Source organism: Mesitornis unicolor, unplaced genomic scaffold (assembly GCF_000695765.1).
Source record: "Mesitornis unicolor isolate BGI_N332 unplaced genomic scaffold, ASM69576v1 scaffold28956, whole genome shotgun sequence".
Lineage (NCBI taxonomy): Eukaryota > Metazoa > Chordata > Aves > Mesitornithiformes > Mesitornithidae > Mesitornis > Mesitornis unicolor.
The window spans coordinates 32,605-52,128 of NW_010190789.1; the positions used below are offsets into that span (position 1 = coordinate 32,605).

At 52.2% G+C, this 19,524-nt stretch overlaps 1 protein-coding gene across 1 annotated transcript; it reads left to right on the forward strand.

Moving 5' to 3' along the window:
• Window positions 1-4,091: 4,091 nt before the first annotated feature.
• On the forward strand, window positions 4,092-18,875 carry UNC5B (unc-5 homolog B (C. elegans); the record flags this gene model as incomplete). Its single annotated transcript, XM_010186531.1, has 16 exons — window positions 4,092-4,313; window positions 7,804-7,947; window positions 9,431-9,534; window positions 10,442-10,622; window positions 10,911-11,078; window positions 11,400-11,564; window positions 12,339-12,371; window positions 13,481-13,675; window positions 14,137-14,529; window positions 14,968-15,055; window positions 15,145-15,313; window positions 15,424-15,657; window positions 17,392-17,541; window positions 17,787-17,951; window positions 18,042-18,229; window positions 18,710-18,875. Coding segments are annotated over 16 exons (2,765 nt in total), but the record flags the coding sequence as incomplete, so codon positions are not given.
• Window positions 18,876-19,524: the final 649 nt, after the last annotated feature.

Sequence of the window (19,524 nt, forward strand, 5' to 3'; positions counted from 1 at the left end):
GAAGCCAGAGACCTGCTTCTTGCAAGGTTTCTTATAGATTATGTAAATAATGGAACAGTTTAACAATAATAACAACAATAATTACTAATAATATGCAAGGCCATCACAGGGAAAGGTGGTCCTAGCAGAGGGTACCCTCTCCTGTCCTTACAAGGCCATCTATCAATTATGCTGGAGGAGACCTAAACCTTTCTCCAGCCCCTCCATCCTCTGCTCTTTTAATCCCTGTGCCGACAGTGCCTCGTCCTGGCTGTGCTGAAGCTATTTCCTCCCTTGTTCTATAAGGGAAGGACTGTATGGAGGTGCTGATGTTGCACCACTGGGAATGTGCTTTTTTATATATGTATATATATTTTTCAGTTGCTACTGGATAGTCAGGGCAGTGGGGAGCAGCACTCATTCACCCTTAAGGCATGAGCAGGCATGAATTTTTTGGGGCCCTCACCATGAGTATTAGCAGAGCAAGAGGTTTCCCATGCAGCGGGTGGCCAGGCATCGAGAGAGGGGATGAAAGGCTGTGTTGATGGCTTATGATAAATGTGCCCAGCATGGTTCTCCTCCCTTTTCTCATCCAAAGTCCCCGTTGTTCCTCTGCCTTAATTCTTCCCCAGCGCGTTTAAATACCAGCAGCCACGTGGTGCTGGAGCCAAACACCCTGCCCAGCTGCAAATGCTTTTCTTCGGCTGCATTGGGCTGGTTTCTGGATGGAGAAATCAGCCTCCCCCTTGCTTTGCTCCCTTCTGTGAGCAGGCAGGAGCCTGTGGGAGCCATGGGGTTGGGGTTCTGTGGTACAGCCCCAGTTATGAGTGTGCCATACTCATACTGGGGCTTTTTTGGCCCCAGATCGCTCTTGGCGAGAAATAAAAGATCTCTCAGCTGTTGTGAGTTTACAGGATTTAAACTTTCCCAGCAGTCAGGATACTCTTAGCTTTAAAGGTTCAGGTTTTTTGGGTTTAAACCTTAAACCAAGCTTTTTTAGAGCCACCAAAAGCGGGTGCTGGGTCTGGCTAGGGCTGGGGAGATAAATCCTGTTCCGTCACCCTCATTCCCAAAGTCTCTGTGCCCTCTTGGAGAAGAAACCTGAAGCATTGAGCTTGGAATCCCCCAGCACAGATTTGGGCAGCCCCCCTTTCAGGGCAGGGGGGCTGGGTGGAGCCCATTGATAGAGGTTTGGTGGATTTTCGGTACTGCTGCTGGTGTTTCAGCCTCAAACCCTGTGCTGGAGGACCAGGGTGGCTCCCACCCCAGCCCAGAGCATCACCCATCCCACTGCAGGTGATCACGGGTGAGTCACAGACCGGCGATTTTCGTCGCTGTCGGGGCTGTGACTCATCCCCTCCCCATGCCCAGATCCTCTCGGATGACCTAAAGTCCCTTTTAGCATCATCAAAGTGGTGGTGGGGTGGGAGAAAAATGTGTCTTTGGTGTTGGCTGTTGGAGAGGACCCTGTCCTTGCCCACTGTTTTGGCTCAGGGGACCCATGCAATTTGGGATGTCACCTTGCCAGAGGCAAGCCCCAAAGGGGAAGGTCCTTCTGAAAATCACCTTCTTTGAGGATGTCAGGTCCTCCTTGGTCACCTTCATGGTTCTGGGTGGGCTGCAGGACTCCTTGCCTGCACCTGGCTTGGGAAGAAAACAGGAAAAAAATAGGAAGAAAGGAAAGGGGAAAGGAAAGGAAGCAGAAAAACTTAATGGGGAGCTTCAGGCCGGCATTCCAGGCAGGGATAACATCTTGGAGCAGTTATCTTCTCTGTTGCTGCCCTCGATGGTGCCTGGGAGAGGCTGGCTCTGGCTTGGGGCAGGGCTGACAGCTGAGGGTGTCTCTGTTTTGCCAAGAGACACACGGGCTTCAAGTGCTCACTTCCCGTCTTCTGCACTGCAAACCTGCCAGCTGAAAAACAAAGCCCAGGAGCTCCCCCTGCCCCGGGATGGGTGACAAGTGAACACCCCCCGAGCATCAGAAAAGGGGTTTTGGGAGGATGCTCCACAGCATGCACTGCCTGCGCCCTTTCCCTGCTGCTAAGCTCTGGTTGAACTTCGCAGGCTGGGGATGTGGGGATGCGAAGAGCATCATTTTAGAGAGGTTTTCACACAAGCCCGTGAGTGAAGTTTTGTTGGCTGCCTCCGTTGCCAGTTAGATTATCTCCTGCCAGCCTCCTTTGCCAGGGAATTTAGGTTTGTGGCATCAAAGTGGTTTAAATTAAAAAAGAAAAAAAATAATCAAAACAACAACTCGGTGGAGGCATAATTGAGTAGTAAAGAAAAAAAGGAAAAAGAAGTTATATTTGCTGCTCTGCTACAGGTAAGAGGCTGCTCAGCAGGAGAAGGGAGCAAGACCAGTGGCTTGATGTGGGCATGGGGAGAAGTGTGGGACTGTTCATGGTGCGGGGTTTGCACCTTCTCACACCTCAGTCCCCCCTGCCTGTGGCCAGCACTGGGAAAATTACAGGTCTGCTAATGAGATGGGGGAGGAAATGGCCAGCAGTGGAGATGTGGGAAAGAGCCAGCCAGAGGGAGAGAGAAATTAGCCTGGAGTTTAATTCATTGTTTCCAAAAGAGCAGCTAATGGATTATGACAAATGTCCTACTGCTCTCCCTTAGTGCTGTGTTAAATGGAAATGGAAAGTCAATTTTCCTAAATGGATTTTAAACGACTGACCTCGTGCGTGTTTTTTTTCCCTCACTGATTTTTGCTCGGGAGGCAGCTTGGTCATCTTGTTTTCTTGACACATCTGATTTTTGTTGGTTTTTTCTCTCCTTCCATCTCCGGATTCTCTGGTTCTCTCTGTGCAGTGCTGCTCCTTGCCAAGGGTGATGAAGGGAGTGGGATCCTTTCTTCCTTGCCAGCTCTGGAGATGTTATCGCGACGCTGGGGATATTTACTGTTTTCTTGCATGCTGCAGTGCCTGGAGTTGAGAATCACAGCTCTCGCTGGGGGAAGAGAGGAGGAGGAAAAGCTCATAACTCTTTTAGGTGTAAAATAATAAAAGAAATCTGGTGATGTGACCTGACTGCTAGTGAGATGCCCAGAAACAACAGGTTAAGCAGTAGCATCCAAGTGCGTGTACATGTTTTATCAGTCCTGTGATATTTGGGTTTGATCTTTCTGGGCAAAGTGGTTGGAAACAAGTTTCCTGTGATGGTGGATGCTGCAAATGTTCCTCAGTGTTGGTCACAGCGTTTTCACAAGCCAGTGCTGGGCGTGAGTCACCTTGAGACTCCCTCTAGTCAGGGATGATGTCTCTGGGTGAGCACTGAGGTGTTTGCCCCTTTGCAAGCCTTTTTTTGGCCTGGTCTGACCTCTTCTTCTGGTTCTTTTTGCATTTAGATTGTTTGTGAGGGCAAACAGGCAGAGAGATGGAGATCACCAGGGTGCTGACCCTCCCTGGTTTCTGGGGCAGGATAGCGTGAGGCCTGATTGTGTTTTGGGGTGACATTCCTAGGAGGTGGCTGGGCTGGAAGTGATCGCTTGTGTGTGATGAGCAGCAGGGTCTGTGCTGGCAGGGGCTGCTGGTGCCCCCGCACCCCTGTCGTGTGATGCTGATGTCCGAGTGTTGGCAGGGGGTTGAGATCCCTAACGCAGCTCCACTGAAGAACGAGATGTGTGAGATATGTGCTGGGATCGTGTTCCCAGCACAAGCTCTGCCAGCATTTTGCTTGGAGCATGCCCGTGCTTTCCTCAGGGCTGTGGGAGGGAGGCTTGGGATGGGGGACACCAGCCCCTCTGGAGCCTCTCTGTGTCCCCTGGACTTGGGTTTTGCTTTTCTCCTCATGATATCCTGTAGTGAGGTCACCCAGGCTTTCAGGTTGGCCAGGGCTTAGGGTGTGGATGGCGGGGCTGGTACCCAGCTGAAAGCAGGATGCCCCCCACCGCAGCAGCTCTCTAGCTAGAGAGATTTGCTTTTCTTTTTTGGGGGAGCCTCCAGCCCTCTTTTGCTTTTCTGAGCATCCTCAGCAAGAGCTGTTGGTGACACCACCACACACAGGGCAGTCCTGGGACAGAGAGGGAGGGATGAAGCAGTGTAGGTAGGAGTTACATCCCATTGGGATGGGACTAATGTCACCTCCTGACCCTCTTGCTCCCCTGACAGGTCTGGAGTACAGCGACGTGCTGCCCGACTCCTTCCCCTCAGCCCCGGCAGAGACCCTCCCGCACTTTCTCCTGGAGCCGCAGGACGCCTACATCGTGAAGAACAAGCCGGTAGAGCTCGTCTGCCGTGCTAACCCCGCCACCCAGATCTACTTCAAGTGCAACGGGGAGTGGGTCAACCAGAATGACCACGTCACCAAGGAGAGCCTGGACGAGGTCACTGGTGAGCAAACTCACCTCAGTATCCCCCTGCCTCTCTCTTTTTTCCAAGCATTTCTGCCCTTTTCTGCCCTCTTGCACATCCACACTGGAGATGATTCTCCTCCAGGTAGACCCAACAGGTCTCTGATTCATTTTTATCATTCCTAAGTGATTGTAATCTCATGAGGTTGCTTTTGCATGCTTTCCACCTCCTCGGTCTGTGCACAGCTTGCCTCTTTCCATATCATTGGTGAATTTTAGTAGAGGAGCTGCCCCTTTCTGGACCATTGATGAGGGCATGGTGATGGTATGGGTCACCATATCCCATAGAAGTTTGAGGAAGTCAGCCCACACACTTGCATGCTTACCCTTTTGCAGGATTTGGGGTTGTTAAATGGGACTTGAAAGGCAGTATGTTTGAAAGTGATTTGAAAAAGGAAACTCCTTCCTACAAAATTCCTAATCAAGACGTAGGAGTCATCACCATGAGGGGTGGAGAAGGCTGGCAGCTTACTCAGGTTCACAGAGGGTTTGGATGTTTAATGGGTAATGAGAACATTTGCAGGTAGGATTTGTAATGCCTTTTAATGGTAGATGAACTCTTCCCTGCCTTGGAGGACAAGTCAGCAGCTGATTGCCTGAAATAAGGGAGTGAGAAGGTGGTTTAGGCATTTTATGGGGTGTCTTATTCTGTGGGATTGGGCACCATGTAGCTGCTTGCCTTGTGCTTTGAAATATCCCAGCATGAGAACAAGGTGTGGGGGTTGGATAGATCATGTAACCAAGCAGATTTACTGAAATAGGGATGTTTTAGCTTGGCTCCCATCTTTTCGGCACCAGTTTTGCTTCCTGCACTCTGATCAGGAGAAGTGGAAACCAATCATGTTTCCCTTGTAAGATCTGTTCTCTGCAAATCCCTGAGCCTGCAGGCATCCCTCGTCTCCAGAAAGCTTTAAACCAAGGCGGCCTTTTGAACTACTGCAGCATCGGCCCCAGAAGGCAGGCTGGGCTTAGAGGAGAGACCTTGTCAGCCTGGAGGAGCACAAGGTCTTTTACAGAATCTCCTCTTGTCCCTTTTTTCCCCAGCCTTGCCCTTTCGCAGCATCTCCTTGGCTCTCCATCCAGTGTTAGCCATGAGCGGGTCCTTGCTTGGGTGAATCTCTGAACCTGCAAAGTGAAGATCATTTCTTTTTCCTCTTGGCTGTTTGAGTCTTTCCTAAAGCTGCTTCATATGTTCCTGGGGTGTTTTTCTTCCAGAAGATCTCTTTGAGAAGGATGGCCAAAAATGCACGGGAAGGCTGTCCCCTTGCTTCTCCAGAGGCTGTTGGGAGAACTGGCAGTGCAGTTTCTCTGTTTTGGGATGCATCTCCACCTCCCAGCTCTCACAGGGGCCGGATTTGAAACCCTCACCACTCTAGGGCAAAGTCAGTGCCAATTAGTGACCGAGCAGCCTTCACCAAGGGGTCATTAATTAATTTATAACGTGTGGCCACACTGGGTCAAGCCAAAGGTTCATGCATGCAGCAGTGGTGGATGCTTTGGGGAAGAGCATTGAACAGGGACAAGGATGGAGCGATGGACCCTGCTCTGGTACCCTTCCAGCTTTCTGCAATCAGGGAGTTTCATGGCTTAGTGATGTGCAGCGTGAAAAAAACACTGTATTTCTGGCCACTCAGCTTGATCCACCTCTTGGATGGATACCCCTTACTGAATAACCTGCCTCGTGCAAAAACAGCCTGGAGAAAACAGCAGAAAGGGAGCAGAAAGTCTGTGCAGCAGGAGCTTACCCTGTTTTGGGGGAGACTCGGTTGCTTTGGGCCAGTATGTCCCTCTCAGATCCCAGTGTGCAGATGCAGAACGGGTGCCAGCAATTTGGGGAGGAAACAGTGCGCATCTTCACTCAGGCTTCAAAGATGGTGTCACTGCTATCGGTGAACAAACCTGACAGTACCTTCAGTACAGAGGTGATGCCGTGCATGTAAAACTCCACTGGCGTGGGCATATCTGCCCAAGAAAAAAGGGAGCTGGAGCCAGAATGGTTTCCTGTGCTAAAACCCCTACATTTACAGCACCTGCTGTTTGCAGAAAAAGCTGCTGCAAAGGGCACAGGGCAGAGCTGCCCACAGAGGGATGGGTTAACACAGTTAGGTGCTTGAGGCTTTTTAAGTATCCTCGGTAAAAAGCTTGGAAGAAGGGACCTTTAAAAGAAAAAATAAAAATAAAAAAAGCAACTTTTAAGGTGACGTGTCTTGAATGAGCCAGGCTCAGTAATGCTCTGACTGCGTCTGATCCACAACATTTCATGCAGAAGAAAGAAAAAATAGGCCAAGTCAGAGAGGATAATTCAGCTGGACAAGAAGGGAGGGTCGGTAAGAGCGGCTGTGTTTGGATGCCTGTAAGACATTTAAATAGTCGTTCCTGTGAGCTGTAAGCTCAGTCTACAATTTTGGGCAGTTTTTGCTTACGGAGACCAGGGCATTCACAGGATGCTCCCCACCTTTCCAGGGCTGCTCAACCCACTTCAACTGAGGCTTTCCAGAGAGATGAGATAGTTTTGAGTCATCTCTGTCCTGGGTCCTTCTACAAGAGCTGTTTTTTTCCAAAGGTGTTTGGCCCAAATGCCTTTTCTTCTTTTTTTTCCTCTCTCCCTTAATAGTGGCAAAATAAATTGTATTTCCTTGACGTGTGTTTGTCAGCTATTCCACAGGAAGGTGGCAGAGAGACGGTAATTGCTCTTTGCAGCACTGGGAGCGAGCTAACAAAATTACAGCTGGAGAGCACGCCGTTCTCTATTGCTGTGAACTTGAGGCCTTTTTATAAATAGAAGCTGCAAAAAAAATGAATGTATTGCTGAAAATAAGGAAAAGTAACCTCAAGTCCCTTCCACCCCCAGAAATGGCCGTGCTGTGAGGAGTTGATGCCTCAGGTGAGCCTCAGCATCCTTGTGGTCCAAGGGACCATGTCCTGTATGTGGCGGTGCCGCCTTTGTCATCACGCCCCTGCCATGGCCTGGGTGTCCCAGCAGACTTCATGGGGGTGTTGATGAAAGTGTGTAACCCTTTCTGGGGTCATTGGGCATGAAACACCATCATCTTTGGATGATTTCCTTAAGATCTTTTGTTTGTCTTGTTATATTTGTATTTATATGGCAGCTGACAGAGATGGTTTCTCACCACAACAAAGCCTCGGAGGCATCCTTGAAACATGGAGGGTGGGAAGAGGTCTGGGCAGGGACAGTGACACTGGTGTGAAGGAGGAAGGCAGAGGAAGATGTTCCCTCTTGAAATGGTCAAGAGGTCCTGGTTCTGCCTAGCCAGATGGGAGAATAAAGGAGGATGGAACGGTCTCCATGATTTGCAGAGGTGCCAAACATGGATGCCTCTGAGATGCCTCCAACTCACTGCCTTTGCCCTCGAGCTCTGTGCATCCAGCAGTCCTCCTCCTGGCTGCAGCCTCAGTTTCCCTCCTGGGTGCTTCCGCCAAGCTGATGCCATCCCTCTGTCCCCTTCCAGGGATGCTGGTGCGGGAGGTGCAGATCGAGGTCTACCGGCAGCAAGTGGAGGAGCTCTTCGGCTTAGAAGATTACTGGTGCCAGTGCGTGGCCTGGAGCTCCGCGGGCACCACCAAGAGCCGCAGGGCATATGTCCGCATAGCGTGTAAGTGCCCTGTACGTGTAGTGCTTGCTCAGTTGCCACCCCTCCAGCAGTGCTCCCTGCCCCTCTGCAAGAGCTGCGTGCACCTACCTGCACTGGTTTGGCTCACGGGCTGCTAACTGAATTTAAATGAATCCTCCTCCCACCTTCTTTGCCACTCTGGGGACCCTAAAAGGTTTCCAGAGGTTACAACCCACTGATGTAGAAATTGTTTGCAAAGCCTGAGGTGTGACCCTGGATCCCGGGCTAAAAAAGCACTGATGTCAAGCCAGGTGTTTGCTGCTTCTAGCAGCAACACCAGCTGAAATAGGGGCTATGCTGTTCATTCCCAGCTTCCCAGGACCTGTGAGACGTGGTGGGTGTAGCTGTGTGAGGGTGGCTGTCTCCAAAAGTTGGCTCTCTATTGAAAGCAGTGCTTTTTCATCAGTTGCAGATGGCCCTTCCTTGCAGGATGGCCCTGATCTTAGCTCCCCATCCCAGCTCTAGCTTTGCTTCTAAGCGAGCATCCTCCCGACCTGCCCAGGTGAGAGGCTGTGGCACTACCTGGGTTAATACCGCATTGCCCATCAGCATACTCAGCTCTTCCTGGTGCTTTATTATCGTTAATAACCCCACGGTTAGCACCTTGCACGCTTTGCCTGAATCAGCACCTCCGTGTCCCTGGACTCCCTGCTGTCATATGTCACTCCTCTGAGCTGCTGTTTGTGGGTGTCAGCCTGATTAAGAGCAAATTAATCAGGCTGGTACCCGGCTGAATCTGCTCTTTTAGCAAATGAGGTGGCAAAGCTATAAGAGAACGGCCAGGCTTTCCCAGTTGTAAACAGATTTTGCTATTAGAGGGCTAATAATCCAGCACGTTATCCAAAACAGAGGTGGCTAGGGAATCAGCGAAGCTGCTGAAGGATTTAGTCTGAATGGGGGAAATGTTATGAGGCACAGGGCTGGCTACTGAGGGAGCCCGTTTGTCTCGACCCAGCCAAGGGTTTGGTGTTTTTTGGAGCTGAGAAGATGAGATAAACTGAGGATTGGCTGCCCTGCAGCAGCTGTAGAGGGCTGGGTGCTGTAGCAGAAGACTGCAGCACCATCTAGTGATCTTCCTGCTTCTTTCAAGGCGCTGGAGTGGGACCCTGCCATGTCCCCCATGTCCCTTGGGGACTCTGCTGGACTTTCTTGCCTCTCCGCCTTCCCCAAAGCACTGGCCAGCCCCTTCATGAGCAAGCCTGGCTTTTCAGCAGTGACCAGTCCCCATTTAAGCACCGGACTGTAGTGGCCAGTTTTCCAGGAAGTCTGGGAAAGTGGCTTAGCCAGGACCAGCTGGGGCAAAGACAAGCAGCAAGCCCCCATAGCTATGCCATGCCAGAGGGATTTCCCTACGCATGTGGCCCTGGTGCTGAGGTGATGCTCTCTCCCCACGAAGGTTTTGCAGATTGTCCTGTTTCTGCAGTGGATTGGTAATCCCACTGGGTTTTGTTTTTTTCCCTCCCAGACCTACGGAAGAACTTTGACCAGGAGCCGCTGGGCAAGGAGGTCCCGCTGGAGCACGAGGTCCTGCTGCAGTGCCGCCCACCCGAGGGGGTGCCACAGGCCGAGGTGAGCAGTTTGGCAGCCCAAAGAAATGCCTGGTGAGGTGTCCCTTGCCACCCCGAGGGGAGTCAGAGCATAAACTTGTAGATGGCTTGCAGCCATGATGGATGATGGCCTTGCACCGAGACTGTCAGCTTTCATCATTCAGCAGAATTGTTTATTTTGGGTAGTGGATCTGTTATTCTGAGGTCTAATAACACACATAACCTCAGGACGTGCTCAACCCACCTCTCCCATGCTTCCTGATGTGCCATTAACCTGTGTTAGAGGGAAGATGTAACCAAAAGGCACCTAATGATTTGTCTGAAGGGGAGAAGTGACAAGCGAGAGCCAAAGGCAGGGAAAAATCAATTCAGATGGGTTTCCCTAGCATGGTAGCCGTGCTTTCTTTGCCCACAGCTCCATCAGCCCCTAGGAGCTGAGTTTTGGTGATAGCCACAGTGTCCTGTCCTTGGCCAAAGTAGTAGTGACGTGCCCTGGTCAGGCCTGGTTTGGCCCCACTTTTGAAGAGAAATAAATATAGTCAGAGGAAAGGTTGGCCAGCCTGTGGATGTGATGCTGAGAACGTCCGTGGTCTCAGTGTTGAAGAGGGGAAGGGCTTTGGGGCAAGTCATAGGCTGGGTGGGGCAAGAGGGGTTGCTTTCCATCAGGGTTAGTGAATTCATCACCTCCAACCTGGTGTTCGTCCTTGCTTGTGCCCACACCCATGCTTGGTGAGAGTATTGACTCATGCCCTTCCCAAGCAGCCTAGTTAAGCAGTTGTGTCCTAGCTTAGCTTTGAGGCTGTTGGAGACCCTCTTGGGATAGGCATTTCCCCCAAAACCCATGGTTTCCCAGCTTTTCCTGGCTGAGTGTTCAGTTCTTGTTCAGCTTAATCACTGTCCTTACCCCACCCCTTCCTCTGCATTGCCAGGTGGAGTGGCTGAGGAACGAGGATGTCATCGATCCCACCCAGGACACCAACTTCCTGATCACCATTGACCACAACCTCATCATCAAGCAGGCCCGACTCTTGGACACTGCTAATTACACCTGCATGGCCAAGAACATCGTGGCCAAGCGCCGAAGCACCACTGCTGCTGTCATCGTCTACGGTACCTGCCCTTGCTCTTGGGGAGGGGACCTTTGCTGCTGGCCATGTCTTCAAGTCAAGGGGAAATACGGGCACTTTGTGGGAGTGGTAGGAGTGAACCCCACCAGGGCATTCCATTAAATTAGGGAATAGCCGATGTCTGCAAAACAGGAACCTCTACCAGCTTGGAGAGGTTATTAGGTGTAGGTATTTCCAGACCTTCTCAGTTGGGTATAAAGGTGGGTGTAGGTTCAGTCGCTGCTGATATGGGCTCCATTGATGTGTTAACACTGTCCATCTCCTCTTGCAGTGAACGGTGGCTGGTCCACCTGGTCTGAGTGGTCTCCTTGCAACAACCGCTGTGGCCGGGGCTGGCAGAAGCGCACCCGGACGTGCACCAACCCTGCGCCGCTGAACGGTGGCTCCTTCTGCGACGGGCAGCCTTTACAGAAAATCACCTGCACCACCCTCTGCCCAGGTAAGGCAGGTTCAGAAACCTTGCCCACACTGCCTGTCCCCCAGCTTGCACAGTCCAACTGTGTTCCTGGTGCTCCCTAAGGAGGCAGGGACTCATGAGACCAATCCGAAGCATCTTTCGGTCTGCCAAGACCTGAAAGAGCTGGAGGTGTCTACAGAGACACAACTTAGATCTGTGTTTGCTGGGATAACACTCTCTGAAGGTCTCTGGAAGCCCTGAGATGGGCATGGATGCCTTTCTGCTGCCAGAACACTGGGGGATGAGTCCCGGGGCTGTTCTGAGGGCTGCTGTACTGAAGTGCCTGCTTTTGGTGGCCCACAGTGGACGGCGCGTGGACGGAGTGGAGCAAGTGGTCGGCGTGCAGCACTGAGTGCACCCACTGGCGCAGCCGCGAGTGCGCTGCCCCTGCTCCCCGCAATGGAGGCAAGGACTGCAGCGGCGTACTGCTCGACTCCAAAAACTGCACTGATGGGCTCTGCCTGCAGAGTGAGTATGCGGGCAGGCGGGCAGGGACCGGTGCCATAGATGATGCTGGTGGCCGTGATGCCCCGGTGTTTGGCCGTGCTGTTGTTGGCCGTGCCTCCAAGTTGGTGGGACAGGCAGCAGTGCTGCCAGCACCTGATTTTTAAATTGTGTCTTTAACAAGTTGGTTTTAGAACTGGGTTCGCCCCTTCCAAAGCTAGTTCTAAGCGGAAAGAAAGTTTTGGAGGATTTTTAGTGAGATCTAAATGTCCCACCAAGCCTTCTGCAGTGGTGCCAGGTTTGGGGTCTCTGCTGAAATAAGGCTGGTTGTGGTTGGGGGGGGGGAATTCAGGGAGGGTTTGTCAGCCCCACCATGAAAACACCTGACCTGGGTTGTTGCTTGGTAGGAGCCCTGGAGCAGCAGCTGGGAAAAAAACCCAATACTAATAATATTGGTGCTGTTACACTCTAAGTGGGGGCACAGAAAGCTGAGCAGCTGATGCTGCCGTCTGTGGCTGTGTGACAGCAGTGTCCCTTTTAATGCTGCCATGGCCAGAAATGCCCGGAGTCCTGTTAGCTGGGGGCATGGACCCCAGAGGCTGGCTGGGCATGGGGACGTCCTCATCACCACACATCTGCCCAGCTTTGTGCATGCCCTGGGGAATGATGCATCCCTCCCTGCCATGCTCCTCGTCGCTCCCAGGCTGGCTTCTCCTCCTGCCATTTTTTGTTCATCTCATCACCGTTGCACCATCACCACCTTCACCTTTTGTTTTCTAACTTTTTTTTTCCTAACAGATAAAAGAGTTCTAAACGAACCCAAAAGCCACCGTAAGTGCTCATTTCATGGCCATTTTGTTTCTTTGCAAGACGTTGCTTTTTGTTCTGTTGCATCCATGGTAGGGCTCATCAGCAGCTGGGGCAGGACAGGGTGGGAAGAGGGAGCAACTAAAGCCCACCCCAAAACTCCTGTGTACATTAAATTACACACTCTGCTTGAAGCTATAAGTACCACCACTTTTGCACCCTGACTGCCATCCCCCTTTTGTTGCCTGCAGTTCGTAGGTGCGCCACAATGTGGCTGATGTCAGGCCACCAAAGCTACTCCAGGCATCATCACCTCCCTGTGAGGACTCTCTTCCTCAAGTTGGAGGTTCTGGGGCCATCAGGGTTCCTTCTTCTGGCATCCAGATGGGGGGACCCAGGGACAAGGTGACACCTCCCAGAAGTGGCATAGTCTTAACATGGTTAAGGTTGCTGTGCTTAGGACAGGGCTTCACTCCAGCATGAAACCATAGAAACCAGGAGATGCAGGTAAACAGGGAGGGAAGAAGGAGAGCAGGATGAGCTGAGTGTGCTCAGCTCCTGCTGGTGGAGGCTTTACCATGCTCAGCCTTCCCTCTTCACCCCTCTCCTTTCTGGACAGATATAAGGTGCACCAAGCATTTAAAGATAGACTTGTGACAGGGGAAGGGAAGATGGGAAAGTTGAGGGGTGTCTGTATAAATATGATGTCACTTTCTGGATAAACGCATAGCTCAGGTACATGTACGTGGGATGCATGTCTAGGTGTTATCTCTGCTCCTCAGGGTTGTCTCTGTTAGAATGTGAGGGTTGATCGCTTAATAAATCTGAGCTACATAAACCTGATGTTTCTGGGATTCTTGGTGCTCAAGTAAAATTAGAATGAGCTGTGGCAAGGTGTTCTCCAAAGTTTCGAAGGCTTCACCCCCATCTTGTTCTCTGGCATCACTCTGACTTCTCTACTTCTTTTAGAAAACACCCTCCATCTTCCTGCTGTAGTGTTTCCAGCAGGACCAGTAAACATCTTCCCTTAGTGCTAAGGTGCTGAGTCAGTGGCGAGGTTGGGGAGCACCGATGGGTCTTGACATGCATTTTTGGTGCTCCTTTTTTCACCTCCATTTCTTTCATCCCCCCAGTGCTGGAGGCCACAGGTGATGTGGCCCTGTATGCTGGGCTGGTGGTGGCCATTTTTGTCTTCATCGTGATCCTCATGGCTGTGGGGGTGGTGGTCTACCGCAGGAGATGCCGGGATTTCGACACAGACATCACAGACTCATCAGCTGCTCTGACTGGAGGCTTCCACCCTGTCAACTTCAAGACCTCCCGGCATGGTAAGAGCCATAGCTCGTGCAGATCCTGCTCACCAGCTCAAGCTCCGGCAGAAGGAAAGTCAGGCTGCAGATCACAGTAGGGGATGGGTCCCTGGTGGACCCCAGCCTCAGTTTTCTAGGGGAACGTGCTGATTTTTGCAGGTTGAGTGTTCTGTGGAGGCAGTCTGGTGGTGATGGTGGGAGTCAGGGCAAAGCATCTGCAAAGCAGATGCGATGGGAATTTACTGTAGGATGCTGCTTCTCACCTACTCGTGATGCTGAGCAATTCCCTTCCAAGAGCTTGGTGGAAGGCGAATGGATGTAGCCCAGTGCTGTTCCCGTTGTACCTCCTGTATGCCCCCCCCCATACCTTACCAGGCAAGGAGGGCTTTTCACAGGCATCTCTTCCAATCAAGCAGTGCTTTTACATCCCCTTGTTTCCACTGCCACCTTCATCCCATCTGTGTTTCCTCCTCCTGCAGACAACCCTCAGCTCCTGCACCCCTCGATGCAGCCGGACCTGACGGCCAGTGCGGGGGTATACCGCGGCCCCATGTACGCCCTGCAGGACTCCTCCGACAAGATCCCCATGACCAACTCCCCACTGCTTGACCCCCTCCCCAACCTCAAGATCAAGGTGTACAACTCCTCCACTGCCTCCTCCTCGCTGGGGCTCCATGATGGGACGGATCTGCTTGGGGGGGTCCCTGCCACTGGCACTTACCCAGGGGACAACACCAGGGATGGCCACTTTGCAAACGTGCGGAACAAAGCCCTGGGCTCTCAGCATCTCCACAGCTTGCCCCGGGAGCACGGCAACAGCGCCAGTGGCACGTTTGGCTACCTGGGGGGAAGGCTCACCATCCCGGGCACTGGTAAGCTCCAAGCTGGAGAGGAGAGAGCATTTGACTGCTGAATGATGAGAATAGCTCTTGTGCCAGCAGACTTGCCTGCCATGAGCAGTCCTTTGCTGTCCCAAAGCTAGCCTGGGAGGAAGGCAGCAGGCCATTCCTAAGCCAGGCTACACAGGCTGGAGGTCACAGCTTCCCAGGACTTTCCTGGCCAGCCCTGCCATTAATCCAGGGCCAGCACCTGGCAAAAAGATCCAGCCTGTGGTTCTGCTTCCTAATGCAGTGGCCTGGCTCCTCACAAGCAGTGCAGCTGAGGAGCATCTGAAGATGTTTCTCCTTGAGGCACTCAGGGCTGCCCTAGCTTGCCACTGCCCTCGTGCTTGCCGGCTAGGGTGGAGGGGTGGTTTCTCCTTGGTGGTTTCTCCCTCTTTTCATGACCAATGCCTGTCTGTGCTGTTCCAGGGGTGAGGCTGCTGGTGCCCCATGGAGCCATCCCCCAGGGGAAGTTCTACGAGATGTACCTGGTCCTTAACAAGGCAGAGAATGCCCTGTAAGTCACACTGCGCCGCCCGCACTTCTGCTCTCTGTTGGTCGCCATGAGGGTTTCTTTCCAACCCGTGTCCCCTCTCCTCTCCCCAGCTTGCCCTCTGAAGGCACGCAGACGGTGCTGAGCCCAGCGGTGACCTGCGGACCCACCGGCTTGCTCCTCTGCCGCCCCATTGTCCTGACCATTCCCCACTGTGCTGATGTTGCCTCCTCGGATTGGATTTACAAACTGAAAACACAGTCCCACCAGGGAAACTGGGAGGTAAGGTGGGAACCCAGCCCCTGCAGCCAGTGACGACAAGTGTTGTCGGAAACAGCCCCTGGCAAACCCCTTTGGATGATGGGCTGACTCCCAACCTTGGTTCCTTATAGGAAGTTGTGACCCTGGATGAGGAGACCCTCAACACTCCCTGCTACTGCCAGCTGGAAGCCAAGTCCTGCCACGTTTTGCTAGACCAGCTTGGCACCTACGTCTTCGTGGGAGAGTCCTACTCGAGGTCAGCCATCAAGAGGCTCCAGCTGGCAATCTTTGCCCCGACTGTTTGCACCTCTCTGGAGTACAGCCTCAAGGTCTACTGCTTGGAGGACACGCCAGATGCTCTGAAGGTAATGACACCCTGTGACGCCGTCACGGGCTGCCCCTACTTCCCAAACCTGTTGGTGCTGGAGGAGAGATGCTGCCTGGTGCCTCTCAGGATGGCCTGGCCCCAGGGAGCAGACAACCTGATGCAACTGTCTGCAAAGTGACTGCAGTGATATAATAAGTGTTTACTGCTTTCCCTGTCCTTCCTTGCCCTCTCTGAAGGAGATAACGAGGGTGTTGCTTAGCTCCTAGACTGGACCCCCTTGCTGCAGACATCACACAGGAGGTTTTGTTGCTGCTGGGTGGGTTTCCTCTCTCCTACAAAAAAAACACTTGCTGCAGTGATTTGCCTTGGTTTTCTTGAGATCCTGTTATTCCTGCGTGGAGATGTGTCTGTTCCCTCCCTGGGAGGCTTGTGGCACTGATAGCATGGAGTGCAGCATGAGGAGCTCGAGTTTTGATGCTTTGGCTCCCTGCACGGCTGGTGCGATGGCTGTTGAATTCCCTGTGATTTGTCCTCTGATGTCAGGATTGCTGTGGTGCCTCTAGGTGGAGATGTAGCTCTGGCTCCTGGATTGTGTTCTTCTCTTAAGAGCTGCTGCTGTAATAGTGGTGTGGTGTTAAAACCAGAGTGGGTGACACTCTTGAAGAGTCCAACCTTTGTGTTGGACCTTTGCACTGTCTGAGGAGTACAGAGGCATGTAGGGATGTTCACGTGTCGTAACATTCAAATTGTAGATGGGGCTGGTGTGTGAGATGATACAGATGGGATCAAATGGGCTGTGGCCAATTTTATGAAGTTCAGCGAGGCCAAATGCCGGATCCTGTGCTTGAGTCACAACAACCCTGTGCAATGCTACAGGCTTGAAGAAGAGTGGCTGGAAAGCTGCTTGGCAGAGAGAAATTTGGGAGTACTGGTTGACAGCCGACTGAACGTGAGTCAGCAGTGTGCCCAGGTGGCCAAGAAGGCCAATGGCATCCTGTCTTGTATCAGGAATAGTGTGGCCAGCAGGAGCAGGGAAGTGATCCTTCCCCTGTACTTGACACTGGTGAGGCCACAGCTTGAACACTGTGTTCAGTTTTGGGCCCCTCTCTACGAGAAGGACATTGAGGCACTGGAGCATGACCAGAAAAGGGCAATGAAGCTGATGAAGGGTCTGGAGCACAAGTCTTATGTGGAGTGGCTGAGGAAACTGTGGTTGTTCAGCCTGGAGAAGAGGAGGCTGAGGAGAGACCTTATTGCTCTCTGAAACTACCTGAAAGGAGGTTGTAGTGAGGTGGGTGTGGGTCTCTTCTCCCAAGTAACAAGTGATAAGACAAGAGGAAATGCCCTCAAGTTGCGCCAGGGTGGGTTTAGATTAGATACTAGGAAAAATTTCCTCACTGAAAGGGTTATCAGGCACTGGAACAGGCTGCCCAGGGAAGTGGTGGAGTCACCATCTCTGGAGGTGTTTAAAAGACAGGTAGATGGGGTGCTTACAGACGTGGTTTGACAGTGGACAAGTTATGATTGGACTCAGTGATCTTAAAGGTCTTTTCCAACCAAATGATTCAATGATTCTGTGAGTTGGCAAGCTGTTGGAAAGTGCCTGTTGGGGTGGCAAAGGCTGCTTTCCTGGGGAGGACTCCCCACAGGCTTATTGCTGCTGCTGACTTCTCTTGGCAAGGAACACGCCTGGCTTTGAGTATGGAGAGGGGAGAGGAGCAGCCCCTGCTCTTCTCCCAGTTCTCACGCTGCCCATCTCACTTTCCCGCAGGAGGTGCTGGAGCTGGAGCGGACGCTGGGTGGGTATCTGCTGGAAGAGCCTAAGCCCCTGCCATTCAAGGACAGCTACCACAACCTGCGTCTCTCCATCCACGACATCCCCCACGCGCTGTGGAGGAGCAAGCTGCTGGCCAAATATCAGGTAAGGGGTCAAGGCAGGGGCACCATCTTCAACCAGGTACCATGGGGTTGTGAGTGCCCTGGTCTTGTCTCCAGAGTTGTCTCCCAAAGGGATGGACAAGGAAAGGAAGACTGGTTTTTCCTGGTGGGATGCTGTCTGTGGAGTCCTTCTGTCCTATCTCATCCTCATGGGGTAGCTGGAGGATGTGGGATCCCCCAAGGGAGGTGCTAGAGCCTTCGCTGAGCCCATGATTTGGTGGTCCACAGGAAATCCCCTTCTACCACATCTGGAGCGGCAGCCAGCGAGCTCTGCACTGCACCTTCACGCTGGAGAGGTACAGCCAGGCCTCCACCGAGCTCACCTGCAAGATCTGCGTCCGGCAGGTGGAGGGGGAAGGGCAGATCTTCCAGCTCCACATCACGCTAGGAGAGGTGAGTGATGGGGAGGTGGGAGGGTGGCAAAGGAACACACTCGGAAGCTGCTCTATGCTGCAACATCTCACCCCGTCCTTCCCCTTGCAGCATGCCAGCTCCTTCGACACCCTCCACTCCTACCACAGTGGTACCACCACCACCAGCACCACCCAAATGGGACCCTACGCCTTCAAAATCCCCACCTCCATCCGGCAGAAGATCTGCAACAGCCTGGATGCCCCCAACTCCAGGGGAAATGACTGGAGACTTCTCGCCCAGAAGCTTTCCATGGACCGGTGGGTTTCCCTATGCTTTGCTTTCACCTCCTGTGTCCTGGGCAGGGGAGCTTCGGTCTGCACTCCCTCCCTGCTGCAGGCATTCAGCTAGGATAAGTCCACCCATAAGTATGGATGTAGCTATGCATAGTTATGCCCATCTATATCCATGCGTCCATCTGTACCACAGTCCTAGTCTCTTGTCACTTTGAACTGGCCCTTTTTTATTTGGAACCTTGGTTGAGCTGTTCTTGCCTGGGTTCACCTCTGAGGACGGAAGAAAGGGAGGGGAATTTCAGCAAAGCAAAGCTCACATTGCTTTTGCATGATTGCCTGTATCAGAAAATTGAAGACGATGTCTCAAGGGCTTTGGCATTTGCGTTATGGCATTTCCATCAGGGTGCACATTGCAAACACGTTTGCTGCTCTGGCATCCTCCCTCCTTCCATCCTCAAAGGGCACCGCGCTACCCTGGACCTCCTCTCTGCTTCCTCTTCGCAGGTATCTGAACTACTTTGCCACCAAAGCCAGCCCCACTGGGGTGCTCCTGGACTTATGGGAAGCTGAGCATCAAGACGATGGTGATCTCAACACCCTGGCCAGTGCCTTAGAAGAGATGGGCAAGAGCGAGATGCTGGTGGTCATGGCCACGGAGGGGGATTGCTGATGATACTCCCCATGACTGGTGGGCCTGGAGGATGAAACGAGGGCTGAGAGAGGTGACCCTTCCCCGACGGCAGAGGAAAGCACATCCATCCCTGGGCAGCGGCTGAGCGAGGAAGGGACGAGGCTGTGGCTCCTCTCTTCTTCCCTGCACCACTGTCAGCCTTAGAGTCCCATCCTCAGCGTTTACAAGCAATTCAAGTGTTACACAGCATTCCTCTTCCTCCTTCTCCTTCTGGCCGTCCTGGCAGCCTGCGGCACTCATGGCACGAGGAGGAATTAGGGCTTCTCGAGTGGGGATGGGGGCTTTCCTTCTCCTTCTTCGTTTGAGTTCTCCTCCTCCTCCTTTAATAGCATTTCTGCATTGAAGAGATGAGTACAGTCTAGGCGAATGGCTTACTTCTGTCAAAAGCTTCAGACAGCTTAATAAGGCAAATAAGAAAGAAAAAAAAAGGAAAAAAAAAGTTTCTTAGGAAACGCAAATAATTTATTATCCAGATATTTGGATGAATCGTTTTTAAAAAAAAAAAAGAAAAAAAAAAAAGAAAAAAAACCAAAACAGATTTATAAATCTTTTTTTTTTGTGTGTGTGTGAGAGCAAAACGTTGCTGTGGTTGGGGTGGCAGAGAGAGAGATTTAAATGAACAGTCTTT